This window comes from Chelonia mydas, chromosome 6 (assembly GCF_015237465.2).
Source record: "Chelonia mydas isolate rCheMyd1 chromosome 6, rCheMyd1.pri.v2, whole genome shotgun sequence".
In the NCBI taxonomy this organism is placed as follows: Eukaryota; Metazoa; Chordata; order Testudines; family Cheloniidae; genus Chelonia; species Chelonia mydas.
Window position 1 is genome coordinate 28,374,438 of NC_051246.2, and position 18,099 is coordinate 28,392,536.

The 18,099-nt window shown below is 43.9% G+C and overlaps 1 protein-coding gene across 1 annotated transcript; it reads right to left on the bottom strand.

Annotated features, from left to right (window-relative positions):
* Positions 1–2,023: 2,023 nt before the first annotated feature.
* INS (insulin) lies at positions 2,024–6,486 on the bottom strand. Its single transcript, XM_007062964.2, has 3 exons — positions 5,706–6,486; positions 4,170–4,382; positions 2,024–2,269 (listed from the first exon to the last, which is right to left on the bottom strand). Exons 2-3 carry the CDS (start codon positions 4,354–4,356, stop codon positions 2,133–2,135), a joined length of 324 nt encoding a protein of 107 aa, XP_007063026.1. The 5' UTR covers positions 4,357–4,382; positions 5,706–6,486; the 3' UTR covers positions 2,024–2,132.
* Positions 6,487–18,099: the final 11,613 nt, after the last annotated feature.

Below are 18,099 nucleotides of genomic sequence, written 5' to 3' on the forward strand. Positions count from 1 at the left end.
CAAAAGTTCAGTGGAGATACAGGAAGGAATAAAATGGATGCAGCCACCTTTAGGAGCTTGCTTTTCACTCAGTGGACTTAAACGTCCTTTATAAAGTGTGTCTCTCTCACCAACAGAAGTTGGTCCAATAAAAGAAATTACCTCGCCCACTTGTTTCTCTTGACAAGAGGGTAGTCCCATAACTAGTTTCAGTGATGGAGAGGGGTGTTTAGCACAGAGCACAGGGGGGAATGCAGTGTCGCCCCATGAAAAGGGAAGATAAAGTTAAACACCCTGGGTGAAAAAATAAGATGAGAATGGTCTCCCAAGCATACAACATTTGAATCTCTGTAACCTTGTTTGTTTTATTGAACCGAGGCAGTTTGGTGTAGGTGCCTTTCAGGGCTGCAGCTGAGATCAGATTAATCAAAAAATGAAATTCATGTTGTGAAGCAACAACTTGTTTTGAGTGGAAGGGGCAGTATGTTAGAAGGGTCAGGGAAATCCCAGCAAGGAACAGAAACAATGCCATGTTCCATGTGGAGCACAGCTCAAACAGCAAATTTTGAACACCAAGTAGTCACGACAAATGGCTTGGGGGAAACTCCTTTCACTGAAATTAGCTTTCTATCAACTATTTGTTAAAGACTTTGAGATACATATTTTTAATAACCATGACCTATTTGTGGGAAATTCGCCAACAGAAAGAGGGCTGGATTCACTTAATCGGTTGTTCATAATGATTAATTTAACCAGTTATAGTTAAAAGATGACTCCACTCTTTGCTTATATCAGCCTGACCCCTGCTGTCTTCTGCTATCTGAAGGAGTTCCATTTTCCCAGCAATCCTTCTATATTTGGACCACGGACCTACAGCAAGTTGGTCAGTATCAAGTGTTGATGGAGATGGTATGAGAATAAGTTGCTGGCAAGACATGCTTCATCTTAAACCCCCTTTTACCACCCATCATTAAGTCACCAGTGGTAGTTTCTACTACTAACACTGACGTGCCCAGTTCAACATTGCATTCTCTGCTTGTAGAGCTTTTTAGATTCCCAAGAAGTCTTCCGAGTTGGGTAAAGGCATTAGTACATGATGGGTGACTCCACTCCTTTCTGATCCCTTTGATACAGGACTATCAGACTGCAAAGGACTTTTCAGACTCTGGATTCCTGAAACAAACGCAGAGTAGGTTCCTGTCATAAATATAAAGGGAAGGGTAATCACCTTTAAAATCCCTCCTGGCCAGAGGACAAATCCTTTCACCTGTAAAGGGTTAAGAAGCTAAAGGTAACCTCGCTAGCACCTGACCAAAATGACCAATGAGGAGACAAGATACTTTCAAAAGCTGGGAGGAGGGAGAAAAACAAAGGGTCTGTGTCTGTCTGTGTGATGCTTTTGCCGGGGACAGAACAGGAATGGAGTCTTAGAACTTAGTAAGTGATCTAGCTAGGTATGTGTTAGATTATGATTTCTTTAAATGGCTGAGAAAATAGCTGTGCTGAATAGAATGAATATTCCTGTCTGTGTGTCTTTTTTGTAACTTAAGGTTTTGCCTAGAGGGATTCTCTATGTTTTGAATCTAATTACCCTGTAGGGTATTTACCATCCTGATTTTACAGAGGTGATTCTTTTTACTGTTTCTTCTATTAAAATGTTTCTTTTCAAGAATGCTTTTTTCATTGTTCTAAGATCCAAGGGTTTGGGTCTGTGGTTACCTATGCAAATTGGTGAGGATTTTTACCAAACCTTCCCCAGGAAGTGGGGTGCAAGGGTTAGGAGGATTTCTGGGGGGAAAGACGTTTCCAAACAACGCTTTCCTAATAAAAATAAACCCAGATAAATGTTTGGTGGTGGCAGTGGAAGTCCAAGAGCAAAGGGTAAAATAGTTTGTACCTTAGAGAAGTTATAACCTAAGCTGGTAAAAGTAAGCTTAGGAGGTTTTCATGCAGGTCCCCACATCTGTACCCTAGAGTTCAGAGTGGGGAAGGAACCTTGACAGCTCCAGAGGCAAACACATAATGAATTCCACAGCTCCTGAAGTAGATTCACAGCGTTTTTATTCAATTGCTTTAAAGGTGCAATACCAAAAGTGCCTCTCTCTCACTCACACACACACACACACACACACTCCCCTCCATCTTTGTCTCTTCTAATTGCAGTAGTTTTCCAGCTGGTACAGGGAGCAGGTGCTATGGCAACATTGCTCAACAATTCCCCTCTTCTCTTGCTGGTATTCCTGTTGTTGGAATGGCAGTTCTTCCACCGCATTCTGCAGATGGCCATTCGCTGCCAGGAAAAAGAAGAAAACCTTGTGGAATTATATACAGAATTACCTTTGGCTGTTTTATCTCCGCTGGGGTATCTCTTTATAGTGATCAGTATTTCCTGTATAGAGCTGGTTGGAAAATAGGGGGAAAACTGAATTTATTTTCCCTTTATTAATATTGTAGCATATAGAGGCCCTGTATTTAGGGTGATCAGATGTCCCAATATTATTAGGACTGTCCCGATATTAGGGGCTTTGTCTTATATACGCAACTATACCCTGCTCCCCGGAAAAAAATGAAGCATCCCCATTTTTCACACTTGCAATCTGGTCATGCTTCCTGTATTTCATGTTCCAACCAGGTTCTGTAATTCATTAGAGGGGCCACGCTGGATGGGTATTGGTAATACTGAAAGGAAGAGGGTGTAGAATTATTATGGGGGACTTGTAGAGATGGAGAAAAATCTGAGCTAAATGAGGTGTCTGGCTGGTAATAGACTATTGTAAAACGTGCTGCTCTGTTACATGGAGGTGAGTTAGGCTGGAATTGCAAATGTCTCAGGGTCCCCATCTTGTGAGTCTGCACTACCCAAGGGATTGTGGGCAAGCGTTAGTTGTGAGGTTGGATGCGCTGCCTCTTGGATCATGAATAGCCTTTTCCTCTTCAGTGGTTGCATGTAGCCTAAGGATGACTGAAACATGGTACCTGTTTATGTTTGGTGAAAAGTTTGGGGGGAAAATGGAGGACTTTTACAAAAATTTTCAACACATTTTTGATGAACTGAAAATTTCTCAAACTAAATATTTGGCTTTTCAATGAAAAACATGGAAAACGTCAAATGAAATGAATTTTTTTTTGCTTGGAAGGGGGAAAAAAAGCAATTGTACAACTACAAAAGTTTAGATGGAAAAATTGTGACCGTTTCCATTATTGCATCACTTTCCCCTGGCTCTTTGTTTGTCTTTGGTTAGAAGTTCTCTGGGGCTCCCTGGTTTATGTTTGAAAAGCTCCTAGCACAAAGGGGCTTCCTGTTCAATTGAAATTTTCCAGCCAGTCCTTTTACTGTCAAACAGAATAGCTTGGAAACAAGCCCAGTCACTCTGCACCTCAGTCAAGCAGATGCTACAGTGCCACTGACACCCAAGTGAGCTCCTGATTTCAGGACCTTTTTACATGGCGAAGCCCCTCTTTCCCTTGGAATGCACCTGAAATCTTGGACTACCATGCAGACAAGCCTTGTCCTTCCTTCAAACGTCCGGTGCTCAGCCAACTGGCTGAGAAGAGCCGTGGTGCCTGTCAATACCACTTCCATGGCAGCCATTTGGCAGCATGAAGTGCTTTGTGAGCCCATCAGGGAACGGCACCGTTCCCAGCCCCTGCTTTCCAAGGGAGGAGGCAAGTGTGAGCCTTCAGTGATCGTTCCTACAGCACGGCAGCATGTTGCTTTACTGCAGGACCAGCCAGCCAGCCTTTGCGTTTAAAAAAAGACTTCATTTGAAATATGATTTTTCCAGTGTTTGTACAATGGGGTCCAGGTCCATGACTGGGATTGCTAGGCTCTACCACAGAACAAATTAATAATAGTTAGCGTCATTTCTTTGCTTCATACATTGTCTCCCCATTGAAGAGAAGAGGGCTGCTAACATTTCAACAGCTTGTCCTGAAGGACAGATGGCACAATCAAGACATGCTGTGCCCTAGTTTTCTCCCTGCCAACTCTTGCCATACAGACTTCCCCTTTCCTCACCGGCCACCCTGTGATGGAGAAGCATCTTCTCGCTATGATTCAGCAACAGGCTTCCTACCCATCTATACAGGGCCTGCGAGTTCCTGCGTAAAGAGAAGTGGTTTCCAACAGGGAAGAAGCAGACGTGAGCTGCAGGGCAGGCCAGTGGGATGGCTGGAAAGAACTGACTTACCTAGGGGCTGCTCGAGGTCCCGTCGGGCTTTGGGAGAGTAGAAGAAGCCGCGTTCTCCGCACACCAGATAGAGGGCCTCCACTAGGTGTGAGCCGCAGAGGTGCTGGTTGGCAGCAGCATGGCTGATCGTGAGGCCGGAAAGAGCAAGGAGGGCCAGGAGAGGCAGTGATTGGATCCAGAGAGCCATGACTAGAGGGGTGAGACCTAGGAAAGCTACAGAGAGGGAGGTAGGTGGAGAACAACGCAGAGACAGGGAGGGTGGGTAGGAGAGAGTTTAATAGACTTACATTGTCGTGCATCTTAAATCCTTTAATTCCTTTGGCAAGAGAGTCAATGCAAGATGATGGAAGGGCCCCCTCTAACAATCCCACAGAATCATGGGTGAGAGGGTGCTTTATGAATCCCTGTCACAGGGAAACTTTGGTGCCTCCCATGTGATATTACATTAATAATAATAATACTTGTTAAAAAACAGCTCGTAGCCAGTCCATATGGAACCCAGTCAAGTAGAAAATGGCTCATGTCTAACTTATTGCCCCCTGGCCTCTTCCCCCAAAGAACGTGACTGGACCCTAAGTGCCTGAGTATGAAATAACAGAAAACTGCTGTTCACTCCTGCACATCAGCCACAGCTCGGAGCCTCAGGGGGAAGAATGCAAAGGTAGCCTATGATCTCCCCAAATCCTGGGGCAGCAAAGCAGACAGGGCTCAGTGGGACACATGGAAACCCCAGTCATGTTCCCTACACCTGCGCTGGTGGGGAGAGGGGTTGTGCTGTAGGAGCCACAAAAGCATCTCTGCAGCAGCAGAGGACCCTCCTACAGCAGGACGACCCTTCTATGGCCAGTTATGTTAGTCACGTGGTGCTAGTTAGGGGATGGCTACACCACGCGCCAGGACCTGGGCTATGGTCTTTTGAATGGAATGCTGCAGTCATCTGCCATGTTAATCCCAAGGTGCACACAAAGGGGTGAAACAGACCTGATCAGGCAGCTTCTGCTTGTGCCATAGCAGTGCCAGCTTCCTTACCCATCCTGCCAATGCATTTCAGCCATGGCCGGGGTAAGGAGGCAGCCCTCAATGCCCAATTATAAGGAGCTGGGCTTTTTAAATGTTAGCCTGTGGGTTTCTCCCCCTTCTAGCAGGTTGCTCCTGGCCATAAATATTTTGTGGGGAAAACACTCAAGATGAACTTTCACTGTTGAGCCTCAGTCGTCACCTCTTCCTGCTTGCGGTGCTCACCTGTGCTATGAACATCACCAAAACCACCATCGCTGCGGGAACTGACTAGCACCCTTGTCTGCTGTCCTAGCAGAGAGAGCACAAAGACTGACTGTGGATAGGTAACCCATTCATGCCAAGTCCGAAGCTCTTGGGCAGGGCAGTGTGGGAAATTTTGATTCCCCATGCTGTGCCAAAGCTGCAGATAGCTGACATCATTTGCCAGAGCTGTCAAGCCAGCATCTTTCACTGGCACTACATTCTCCTAAGGAAAGGGATTGAAAAACAAACACAGATAGAGGAAAATGGACTTACCTAACTAGGTGGCAGCAGGAGAAGAAGTGAGGTCTGCTTGGAGGGGCAAGAGTTGCTTTATAGTGACTCCCCCATCCTCCTTTCGCTGTATTTATATCCTTTGATTTGTCCGAACAATACAGGAGTTAATCAGAGCTCCACCTTCTCAGCAACGCCCTGGCCAAAATTTTTGCAGCCTAGGCACATTCAATCCTCTCTGCACAGTGTCAACAGGTCTTTAGGAGGGTTAAGATAGAAGCAACACTTTGCAGTTTCCATCTCATTTCACCTGTAGCCTGTTTTCACTTGGCAGAAGCTCTGCCTTGAGTTGTGGTGACCCTTTTAGCAGGAGATAATGCTGCCATTAAAGCGCTAATGATTACACTAATGCTGGGCAATAGGCACTGCCGGGATTGAGGAGGCCAAGTGGCTGCCAGTCTCAACAGCTGTTTCTGAAGTGTAAAATTAGAGAAAAGCAAACATGTTAATATGTTAGGTTAATTTCAGCCCACCGAGTAACTGAGGATAGGCCAAGCTGTTGATGAGACTGTGCTATAGCCAGGTGTTAAAGAGGAAAAAAACACTTCATTAGAGGGAAGGATATCTGTATCTCTCACTCACACATATACATATATATACTAGAAATTGTATCTTGGACCTGGAACACGTTCCTGATGAAAATTTCCTTGAAACTGACATGTTTCCATGAAACATTTTGGCGTCAATTAAACAGCATTTTCAATGGAGAAAAGATCTGTCAAAAAAATAAAATAACATGCAACAAGCTCTATCCTACAGATGGACAAGGAAGGATGGCTTCACGCTCTCACCTCTAGGTCAGAAGGCTGTGGGTTCTAGAACGGGCCCTAGGCTTGTATGTGACCTTTACAATGCAGGACTACATAGGGGGTACAGCTGAGACTTCTCCTCGTTAGAGCTTCATCTTTAAGTCTAGCTTAATTGTTCCCATTAACTCACTCCCCCATCCAGACACAAACCCCCTCAACTGTGTGTTGCTTGTTACAGTAGTCCAGGGAACTACCATGCTTGGTGGCCTAGAGCGGACTGTTATTTTGCAGTGAGGTCACATTTTCTCATGCTAGCCCAAAGATCTCAAGATCACTATCTGATTTTTTTTTTTCTTTTTAAAATGTAAGACTGAGAGGCAGAATGAAATTCCAAGGCCCTTGGTGGATGGTGAACAAGCAGGGCTGTTTAATGAGTCGTGGGGATGGTGGGAATAAACAGAAATGTAAACTGCAGCAGTGTTGAGCAAGGACCTGCCTCTGGCTACAAAAGCATGAGAATAGTCTTAATCTCTCCAATTTTCCTTGCTTATAAGCTCTTTTGTTTGTGAATCAAGGTTGAGCTAAGCTTGTAAAGTAGACATATCCTTCAAGGTAATTATCTATGTTGGGCTACTGAAATTCAGGCTCCTGCCATGTGCAGGGGTAGGGGTGGGGTTAAACAGAAAACAGGATATCATTTATTATCCGAGTCCTCACTAATACTGCCCATCCACCTGTCTGAATGAAACAAGTTTTAACCTTCATGGGGTTTGTATACTCCATGATTCTACTGCCATGTGATTTTCTGCAGAATTCTACTCCATTGCTGGCAATTTTTTAAATCAGGATTGGATGTTTTTCTGAAAGATGCTCTAGGAATTATTTCGGGGAAATTCTATGGCCTGTGTTTACAGGAGGTCAAACCAGATTATCCCAATTGTCTTTTCTGGTGTTGGAATCTTTTACAAATTAGGTTCCTTGCCCTCAGGATTCCAATGGAAAGCTTAAAACTGTGACCCGAATGTAAACTGATGCCCTGATGTCTGCAGACAACCAGAAGGAATAGCTTGGAGAGGTGGGCGCTTCCCCCATTTATATTATTAGTGTTAATTCTGGATCCTAATGATAACATTTAGCATATTATAATGTGAGGAGAGAGTAAAATAAATAGAATTAAATATCAGAATGAATAACGGAGGGACTACTGTACTGACTACATTATTCATAGTCATAAAACCAAAAAAATTAAATTCACCATAAGATGCCACAGAATTTCTACTGGAATGCTTCAGAATGTAGGGAGCTAACTGCAGAATTCTATCTCTCTCTCTCCTCAGAATACATGGGAGGTTGCTGTCGTTCCAGTTTTTTAGGAGTTCATATTGAATGCTGAGTGCATAATAGCTGCTACGTTTGCCTGTCCAGATGCTATGTTACTCTGGAAAGCACTTGTAGCATAAAAAGATGCTATATAAAACTACACACTGCAGACAGGGTGTGGGTTTTTTTTTTTATTATTATTATTTTGCACTTCCGTACTGGTATCCAAATGATACAAAATCAATAGGGGAAATAAAACAGGTGGACATCTCCGCTCCTCTTAAGAGGTTTATTACCTTTGTGTCTCTATTGCACAGCAATAAAGGGAATTATGGAAGATAAAAAACATGAGGAGTAGTTGTTTGGTTTATGGTAGAATGCAGGCTGGGTGAGAATGAGCAAAAGAGAGACTGAAGGAACATCCTAGGGAAATCTATATGATCCCAGAAGGAGTTATAGGTTCAAGTGCAACCAGCTCACATGCAGGACAGCAACCAGACATCACCAGAAACTCCCTATGTATTTCCAAAACCACAACTTGGATCATATCTTACTTTTGTCTTCAGTAGCTTCTTCTTCCTCTGGCCCTCCTGAAACTCACCTGACTCCACTCCACTTGATACAGAATTATGCTGCTAAAATCACCCTTCTTTCTAACTATCTGATCACAGAATCCTAGAATATCAGGGCTGGAAGAGACCTCAGGAGGTCATCTAGTCCAACCTCCTGCTCAAAGCAGGACCCATCCCCAACTAAATCATCCATGATCATGATCACAACATGCTCCTTGTCACTGACCACTTTATTGATTTGCTCTTGCCCATTGTTTCCCAAAGGGCGGGGTGTGGGTGGAACTCCCTATTGTTCTCCAGTCTCTAGCTGGTACGGTTGAGAAGAAAACCTTCAGAACACGAAGTGAGTGTAACTGCTGTAGAGATGTTTGCACCTGAGTTTGCAGAGAGCCTGAAACAATAGCTCTGAGGTGTGAGATGCTCTGTTCATGTCAATGGGTGCTAGCCAGATGCCAACAATGATACTTTAAATGTCAACACATTTAATTATTTCACTGCTCATCAAAGAGAGAAAAGAAAGCACCATACTACGTAGATCTACACTGCTGTAATCTACCACACCAGGTTGCAGCTTCTTGACTCAGCCTCACAATATGACTCCATCTACTGTACATCTCTGAGCTCATTTCCTCCTGTTCCCCTGCCTGCTGCTGCCAATCCACTTGTGCCACCCTCTTCAAAACACACTTTTTCTGCAAAGACCCACAGCAAAAGAAATGCATTTAAAAATCTGGACTCCTGGGATTGGACCATCTTCTGGTATCCTGTTACACTGTTCACTGGAGTTACAGGCACTCAGCACCTGTGAAATTCAGGACCTTATATCTCTTAACTCTCTTGTCTGTTTAATCTAGAAATTAAGGGCCTGATTGTCCTCTTATACCTGTATAAATCAGAATTCCTTTGAAATGAGTAGAGTCAGACCAATGTAAAAAGTGATGAGAGCTGAATCAGTCTAAATTAATGACCTAAAGTCCTTAGGTAAGGGACCATGTCTTCCTCTGCTATCAGTGCTCCCTAAGTAATAACTCCTGTTTGGCATCTTCATGTTTTTAGGGCATATAGTATCATGTGTTTGCTAAATGACTCTGTGAGCAGAAAGTCTTGTGAAAAGTGGCAAACCTCTGATACATGGATGGAGAGGGGATTTATTTACCCACATAGACCTAAGATAAGGTTATCAGTCATGTCCTCTGCTATATATGCTCTCTCTCTCGCTCTCTTTCTCATGCTAATATATCTAAGTCATGACATTCAAACAAGTTAATAGGATCTCTGCACAATATGTAACATTATCCCCACCAACACCCCTCCCCCCCACCCGTTACCCCAAAAAAACCTTTTGATGCACTACTGAGTCTCCTGGCAGCATATTCAGGCATAGGGGCTCGGGTGCCAAGAAGATCTGAGTACAGTGAATTCGATTAATCAGGCCTACTTTCCACTGGGCTATGACAGGGCATTACCTGCTTCCTAGAGTAAGTGCTGCCTAAATCACAAAACTGAGATACAATGTTCAGGAGATTTTCAAAGCCGCAAATAGAAACTGGGTGCCTACCACATCTGTGTCGTTGGCAATCTTCCCCAATGTACTGATCCAAAGTAATGAATCCCACAGCCTGTTAAGCTTCTGACATTCTGGGTGGCATTCGCAAAAACACATACATGACTTAGGAGCACAAGTCCCGTTACAAGTTACATGTTTTTAGTTCCCCCTCCTGCAATGTGGCTAGGTGTACCCTATCAATATACTGCACATCTTAGGCTCTTGAAGATCAATAGTTTACTAAACTGATTGCTGTAGGATATTATTGAGGCAATGAGTTCCACAGGTTAATGACAAGAGCTGCTAAATAGGAAACACGTTTCTAAAATATCTGTTGCCTTAGTGCTCCCTTTTTCTTGTATGACTGGGAATAGGAGTGTTCAATGAGTCTCTGCTATGCCATTAAATATTTGTTTAGACTTTTGTTTATATCTCCTATTCCTCTTCTCTTTTCCACACCTTAGAACAGTGTGCCTTGAGCAAAGGCACCCTGAAAGGATGTCTGCTCTCAACCCTGCTCTTTGTCAGTTTAATCACGAGTGACAGCTATTAAGCATCAAAAGCATTATGGTAAGAAGGCCGGACCATAAACTCTCTGGGTGCCCGTGACAGATTGCTGCAGAGAAGAGACCCGGATCTCTGTGTTTAAAGCCTCCATCCTCACATCTATCGCAAACTCTGGAGGTTTTAAAATGAGCTTTGATAAGCAGGACCCTTTCAGCATCCTGAAAAGTCTGAATGCAAGCCCTATTACCTAGGAATCAGTATGTCCCAGCAACTATCCTCGCTCCTATTCACTTATACGAAGCAACCTTTGCAGCCACTTGAATCATGCATGTCTGCCTATGCAGGGGGCTGCTGCTGCCTGCTGGCTACGCTTTAGAGCTGGAGGGCAGCAAATTTGCCTAACCTAGCAGGCCAAGTGCTATTGGGGCTGCTTCCAAGAGGAGCCTGCTCTAGATCAAGGGCTTGTGACACTTTGTACATTTTGGGAAGCATCCTCAGCTGTTGTAAACTGACATGGCTCCAGGAAAGTCAATACAGCTCTTCTGATGTACACCAGCCAAGGATGTGGCCCATATGACATTGATTCACCTGCTACTCCAGCTGTCCTAGTCTTATCCTTTCATTTATGGGCCTTGCTTAGATGTCTGAAGCCCTGCTTCCAATGGCACCCAAAACCAATTTTGTTTTGTGATTAAATGGACTTTGGCCATAGGCCTATTCCTCCATGTATAGTTCCCATTAATTCTGGATATCCAAATCCCTTAGGCAGGTTTGACAATCTCATCTGGTTCTGTCGCATGCATGCAGGAGGTCTATTAGGGCGCTGATCTTTTCAGGAAAAAAATAGCAGCTAGCTGTGGAAAAGGAGAACAGCCAAACTGCACCTGTCCAGACAGTAATTCCCGTAGGTTTGCCATAGTTTGAGTGGTTGAGAGCACTTACTAGGACTATTGGAGTGTTACCTTTTGTTCAATTCATTTTCCCTTTCTGCAGACAGCTCAGTTTTTAGAGATGGTGGGAAAATGATTTGGGGAAAAATTCAAAATTTTGAAGTTGTTTCGGGGTTCAAAATAGACCCATTTTCCACTGCTTGTGAAAACTTTCTATGATTTTTTAAGGGGGGGGGCAAAAAATCATTATCAATTATATTTAATTTCAAACATGGGCTTTCAGTGAATGAAAAATATCAACAATGATTCTGATATAAACTTCAATAAAATATTGATAAAAACATTCTGGGAAATTTTGTGCAAGGAGGACGGTGTCAATGAAGACAAATTTTTGCAAAGAGTTGAGCTTTTGAAAGAAGGCCACCTTTCAATGAAAAATGTGTGAAAAATCTCAACCAGCTCAGTCAGTTTCATTGTCACCTACCTCTAGATCGTCACTTGATTAGATGGAAACGGGCCAATGTCCTAAACATTTCTTTGATTTTTAGGCCAGATTTGAACAGTGTGTTCAAACCCCTTGCATCGCCCCATCCTCTGGTCATTTGGACAGAAGGACATACTGTGGGGGGTTGAGAAGGGTTGTTGAACTGCTCATGACTTCTGCCCTGTGTGACATAGTTTCAAGTCACGTCCAGAGCTGATATCTTCTAGCAAGACTTGTGCCTCTCCCGACCCTAAGAGCTTATATCAATGGGAACTTGGCTTAGGCAATCCTCAGCGTCGTGTAATCAGGTTTTACAGTCTGTTGCCAGCACAATAAATCCTTTACTACAGTAGTTGTCTAGCATTTTCGAACGCTGTCCTGAAAAATAACAGGACTATTATGGGGGAACTGGTTAACCATTACAAGTTTGTGCAAGTTCTACTGAAACCAAAGGTCAAATTCAGAGGTGAACAAGTTCTCGGTGAGTAAACCAATTGGTACCACCAGTCACACCCAGAGCTTTAGCTGCCTCACTTGTATTGTGTTCACCGTTCATTGCTAGGGCTGCCCTGTCCTCGTGCCACTGTCAGCTCTCTCACCAGCCTGTTTAACTATGTCCAGCTGTTACCCATCTGCTCTCAGTCTGGATTTAAGTGCTTGTGAAAGGATATGGATCAGCAGTAAAAACTGAAGCCCTTTCTCCATCAAACAGGTACAGAAGTTCAGTCCTTGGCAGGCTGATTAGTCAGTTGCTCTGTCAGCTGTGATTGTGGTTTTTGTTATATGGACACCTTTCTTATTGGGAATGGGGCAGAGACCATGGACTCATTCCCTCTACGGATCACCTGTTGTTGTCGTCATCTTCTTTCTTTCAATTGTGGGCGAATTCATTGCATATTAAACCAATAGTAGCTGAGCTAGGCATAATGCATGGGAGCACTCTTTGAACTTTCCCCATACCTTTCTGCCAATGCATCATCTTCCTGATCCAGCAGCCACGGGGCCTCTCAAAATGTTCATAAAGATCTGAAGTGTTGTGTAGCGGCTTTTATGCTGTCCACTTAGCAAAGGACATAACAAGGCAACTCATAACGGAGGTCTAATCTGGATCTGAAGCCAGGGGTCTGTTTCTCTAGCAGCAGTATGCAAGTAAATCCCCTTGCTGTCAGTGGCAGCTGCTTTGTATCTGTGGTGGGAAAACAGAGCTTCCGGGAGCCCAACAGTAAAAAGCCAGTCCATCAATTCACAATGCCACCCAGCACCCATATTCTGTGTCATTCTGCATGTGCTGTTCCCTCGTACTAAATCCTTGTGCTCAGCATAATCAAAAGAGGAGATGAGGATGTAATGTAGTCTAGAGGGTAGGGCACTGGACTAGGAGTCAGGAGACATGGGGTCTGTTCCCAAGGTCACACAACAGAGAGGGGAAGTTGTTTCACCTCTCCCCTCCAATCCCGTGTTCCATTAGACTGGACGCTCCTGGGCTGTTTCTCACTATGCGTTTGATTAACTCCCTATTTGGTCATATTAAATCCTCAGCACATTGTACAATGGAGCCGCAGTGTGCTACTGCATTACACACAATAACAAAGTGATCAAGGACATGCGGGATCTACGGTGGAAATGCTGGGTGAGTTGGCAGCGAGAAGGGGATTTAAATCCAGGAATTAAAAACCCATGGTATCAGACGAGGGATGTAGCTTCAACCTGCAGGTGTGGCAGGGAATCTCAGCCTGTGTAGGAGAGATGGAGGCCCAGAGCTGGAGAGCAGTGGTGGTGAGCAATAAAGGCTTATCTGGAGCCGTACAATGAGAGATATCATTGCATCCAAAGGGACATTGTGCAAGCTAACAAGGACTTCACTCCACTCTTCTCTGGGATAAAAGAAATCCAGCTGGTTTCTAGAAACTAATCCAGGCTGTCAGCTGGGCACACCTCTTATGAGCTGACCTGATCTTCCCTCCAGCTATGAGGCCAAAGGAGCAATGTTGCTACCAGACTGGATTTCACAACTTTCCAAGCTCCTCTGGGTAGGGAACTTTGTCTTGTTCTTTGTTCGTAGGGTGCCATCCACAGGAATGGTGTAATAGTATAAAATGGAGCGACTGATTCAAAACCCAGAACAGTGAACTAGACTTTTCCCCTGGGTTTTGTATAAGACTCTACCATCAGATCTGATCTGTTACAAGATTGCTAGAGAAAGGAGATATGTCTGTATATATGGATCGGCAGCTAATGAATATAAGGAGTACCATATACTGGTACCTAAGAATACATAGCATTGTTCATAAGGCAGAAGGCTTAATAAAGATGTTGCTATACACAGCACATGGCTTCTTGACTCCAGCTCTTACTACAATTCCTTCATCCAGCAGTGACATTGTAGCAGGGAGGAAACAATTGGCCCAATTCCTTCATCCCTTTTCACATCCCTGGGTGCTCCAATGATTCTGCTTTCTATCCACACTTCCCTCTTTGGTTAAGCTTCTCCACATGTGCTTCTTTCTAAAGCAATAAAGTAGAAGATTGTGTTGTTCGTGATGGAAGACTGGATCATCTAGGAGGTTTGTAGTTTAAGTTAAGCTTAACATCAAATTTAGTATTTCTTATTGAAAATAAGTCAGTATGACTTGAAGGCCATTGTGCCGACAGGATTTCTTAATAAAACCTAGTTCTGATCATTTTTCATCAGCAGATCTCAAAGCACGTTATAAAAAAGGGTCAGGGACATTATTTATCCCCATTTTACAGATGGGGAAATTGAGACACAGGAAGGGGTGGCTGCTGTTTTGAGGCTTGTGCCTGGAATTAGTTTATTTTATCCATAACTTTCTGTATCATCAATTACACTTAACTCTTGAATAGCCCCAGCCCTGTGAAGCATTATGAGGTTACACAAGAGTTAATTCTCTGCTGTGTATACACACAGAGAGAGACCTGGGTCTTTAAGACATTCCCAATTATTCTGGAAAACTATCAAATCCCTTGGGGTTAGATGCCAATAATAATCACTGGATAAGTGGATTGTTTTGAGTACTTAAGGCTTAGAGGCACAGCAGTAACTAGTAGGTAGATTTTGACTACTGGCTTATTAGGTACCTAGACAACGAGGTGTAAATCCCACTGATAAGCCACCCTTAGAATTACAGGGTCCACAGAAACTAAGCCAGTGGTAGGCTGGAGAGTGGTTTGGTTGGAGACAGATACATGAATCTCTAGGTTCCTAGGGGAGATGATTAGTGGAGAGCTGGTTCTCAGCTGTCCCTCTCACAGGGGCTGTCAGCTGTGCAGCCTGCATCTGGCGCTTTAGACTCCCTCTTGCTTGCACTGTGATGTGGAAGTGACTGGAGGCATTGGGATATCACTACCAGTGGGGGCTCTCCCAACTTACTCCAGCTGAGGATCTGCTCCCATTAGTTCAAAGTTGCCTCCTCTCAGTTCTTATCAATGTTTAGAAAGAAAGCTCCAATCTGTTCGTTAGTGGTTTGGCCTTAGCTATAAATCGAGGGGCCCGGTACTTTGCTCTGACATTGTTGTCCTTGTTATCTTGTCTGTGCCCCCAAAGGGAGGCAGAAGAGTTATTTAGGGCTGACCTCAGTGGAATAAGAATGAACAACTCGCCTTTCTGACTATTTTTCTCTCTCTCGGGTTATTGTTTGTTACATCAGATCATCAGAAGAGGATATCTAATACTCCCCAGGCCATAAGAATATTTTTGAAATCATTTCATTGCTCAGTTACCAAGCATGTAGACATAGTAAATCATCGTAAATAATAAAAGGATAAGAGCGTTTAACAGCAAGGATAAAAATGGATCTTACGTCATTGTTTCTCCAACAAGGTCAATTAAGATGGTTCCTGCTTAACTCTGAGTCACCAATCTGCCATCCCTTTGACTTACATCTCAAAAAGCACCTGTGTTTCACTCCTAATTAGCACTTCCAGCATCCCTCTGGCTGAATCTAGTGTGTTATATAGCAATGTATGTACACATCTCTCTCTTTGTCAATGCGGGGCAAACCTCTAAAGGTTTGGAGGTTGTGTTAGGGTTGGATGAACCAACACTCTCAAATGAATTGGATCCTGGGTTTGACGCTGGAAGTTTAGATCTGGATCCAAGCTCTTCAAAATTCTAGGTTGTTCAGTGGCAGGGTTTGGTTTTTTTGGCTGGTGGGGGGAGATGGGTCCATCTCTAGTTAGGTTTTGAAAGCAAAACTCCTCCATTCACAGTGGAGCACAAACATGACTTGTGTACGTACAGTACCCAGCGAGTATATGCAAGCCAGGATTTGTGTGCACGTATTGACATGGTCATGCACAGATCCCAATTTGTATCTATGCAAGGCAGGCATATATGTATATATGCCTGCCTTGCATAGATACAAATATAATAAATATATATATATAAAGGGTGTGCAGGTTGGAACATTCGGCCCCCCAAAGCTCATTTTATTAATCTAAGTCTACAAAACAAGCTGTATAATGATTGTCATGTGTTTGCTTAGTTTGTAATGGCCGTTGTATGTTGAGAACTCAGCAATGCTAGCTCAGCATGACTTCTGTTCTGTAGTCAGTGTCCATATACATTTTAACTATGAATCCTTATGTGATCTCTCCAAACCTACTTAGTCAGCAAAATGGGGCTGAAAATCTCTCAATCAGGCATTTTCATGAGATATTTGATACTTTCTGCTTTTGGCCAAGCCAGAAATAGCAGCAGACCAGCTTTTCTGTCGGACGTTTGCGCGCAGTCCCAAACATAATAATACCCAGCTGCAAAGGAGCTGGACTATTGAAACCTCATAAAGAAAAGTCCAGAACATTTTTTTAGCCTCTCCAAAAAAAAAAAAAAAAATTTGAGCTTGGTTAGAATTTTGGGTGATGGTTCAGGTCGGTTCTTATTTTATCCCAATCAGTCCACACGTGCTTATGTGAATACCCACACCAGCAGCGTGACACACACTCGGCAGTGCTTCAGGTCACCGATTGCCATTGTGGAGCAGCAAAGCCAGTTGTCACGATTTATTTATTTTTTTAAAGATGTCACTGAAGAATAAAAACACGCCATTATTAAAAAAAAAAAAAAAGTACTTGGACCATTTTTTGTTTGCTAAAAACAAAGTATTTCCTAGGAAATACTTTAGATATTTTCAGGACAAAATCCTCTTGAATAAAAACTCGAACCATGTCATTGCACTGATCTGTGCAGTGATTTGGGCCTGATCCAAAGTTTGTCGTACTCAGCAAACTGATTCAGCAAGATACATGCCACTTTTCTCTCTCTATAATTTCCCACTTTTACTTGTGGCTCCTCTGGTGAGTGCACTCATGTACCCGGTGCTGTAGACAGCTGTTGCTGTGTTAGCCACCGGCTTGCCTGTATCTCTGCTCAGAGCAGGTCTAGACACAGAGAGTGTCAACAGCAGGTGCATTTTTCATTCCCATCAAAGTCACTGTGTGTCCCCCAGTTGATAACATGTGTCGGTTCCTATACGAGTGCACTTGGAATGACATCCCTCGGCTGTTCATGGTCATCCCTCGATGATCCCGAAGTCAGCTGCAAGGGCTGAACCCTGGGCTTCTGGATCTAAAAGTAGGAAGCCACCAACGTTTGAGCCAGAAGACCAACCCCATTCGTGCGGAGGCAGTAATAGACTCACAAACCTGGCCTGGGCTGGTGCTAATGTTCTAAAAGTAGCCGGGCAGACGGCATTTTGACGTTGTGGCTCGGGCTAGCTCTGCAAGCGGGGTGGGCTGCAGAGCCCGAGCTCCGGGGTAAGCTGCAACTTCAAAATGCCGTCTGTCTATCCAGCTATTTTGTAGAGCAGGAGCCCAAGCCCAAGTCTGTTGACCGGATTGGGAGACTTGCTGCCATTGGCTGCGTAGACGTACCCCATGTGGTTCAACCCCTCGAGATGGACAAAAAGAGACATTGGCTAGGCTACCACTCCTACCATTACTGACGCCCCTGGAGCTGAACTTGTGGTAGGAATCGTGGGGCATTTAAGAAGGGGGAAAGGATAGTGAAGGCAAGGCCAAAGCAAACTTCTGTTTGGTGTTACTAGTAAGAAAAAAAGACATCTCCACTAACGCTACACGAGTAACTGTGCAATTAATACCACTTTGTGAAGGCAACAAATAAGCCTGTTCCCTCGGACACAATGGATCCCTAAGTCAGTGTTCTGTATAAGGGACAAGCTGGAGACCTTTTGCCTTAACAGATCCCCGTTGTGTTTGCGTCCTGCCGGCAGACATGGGGCCACGTCTGGGTTTTCAGATGAGAAAAGACACAGAAACCAAACCCAGGA

Bases quoted from the DNA above. Each gene is read 5' to 3' on its own strand.
- INS (XM_007062964.2), bottom strand. From the start codon at position 4,356: ATGGCTCTCTGGATCCAATCACTGCCTCTCCTGGCCCTCCTTGCTCTT. The intron at 2,270-4,169 runs GTAAGTCAGTTC...TTTTCCTGGCAG, and splicing joins GGACCTCGAGCAGCCCCTAG to CGAATGGCCATCTGCAGAAT.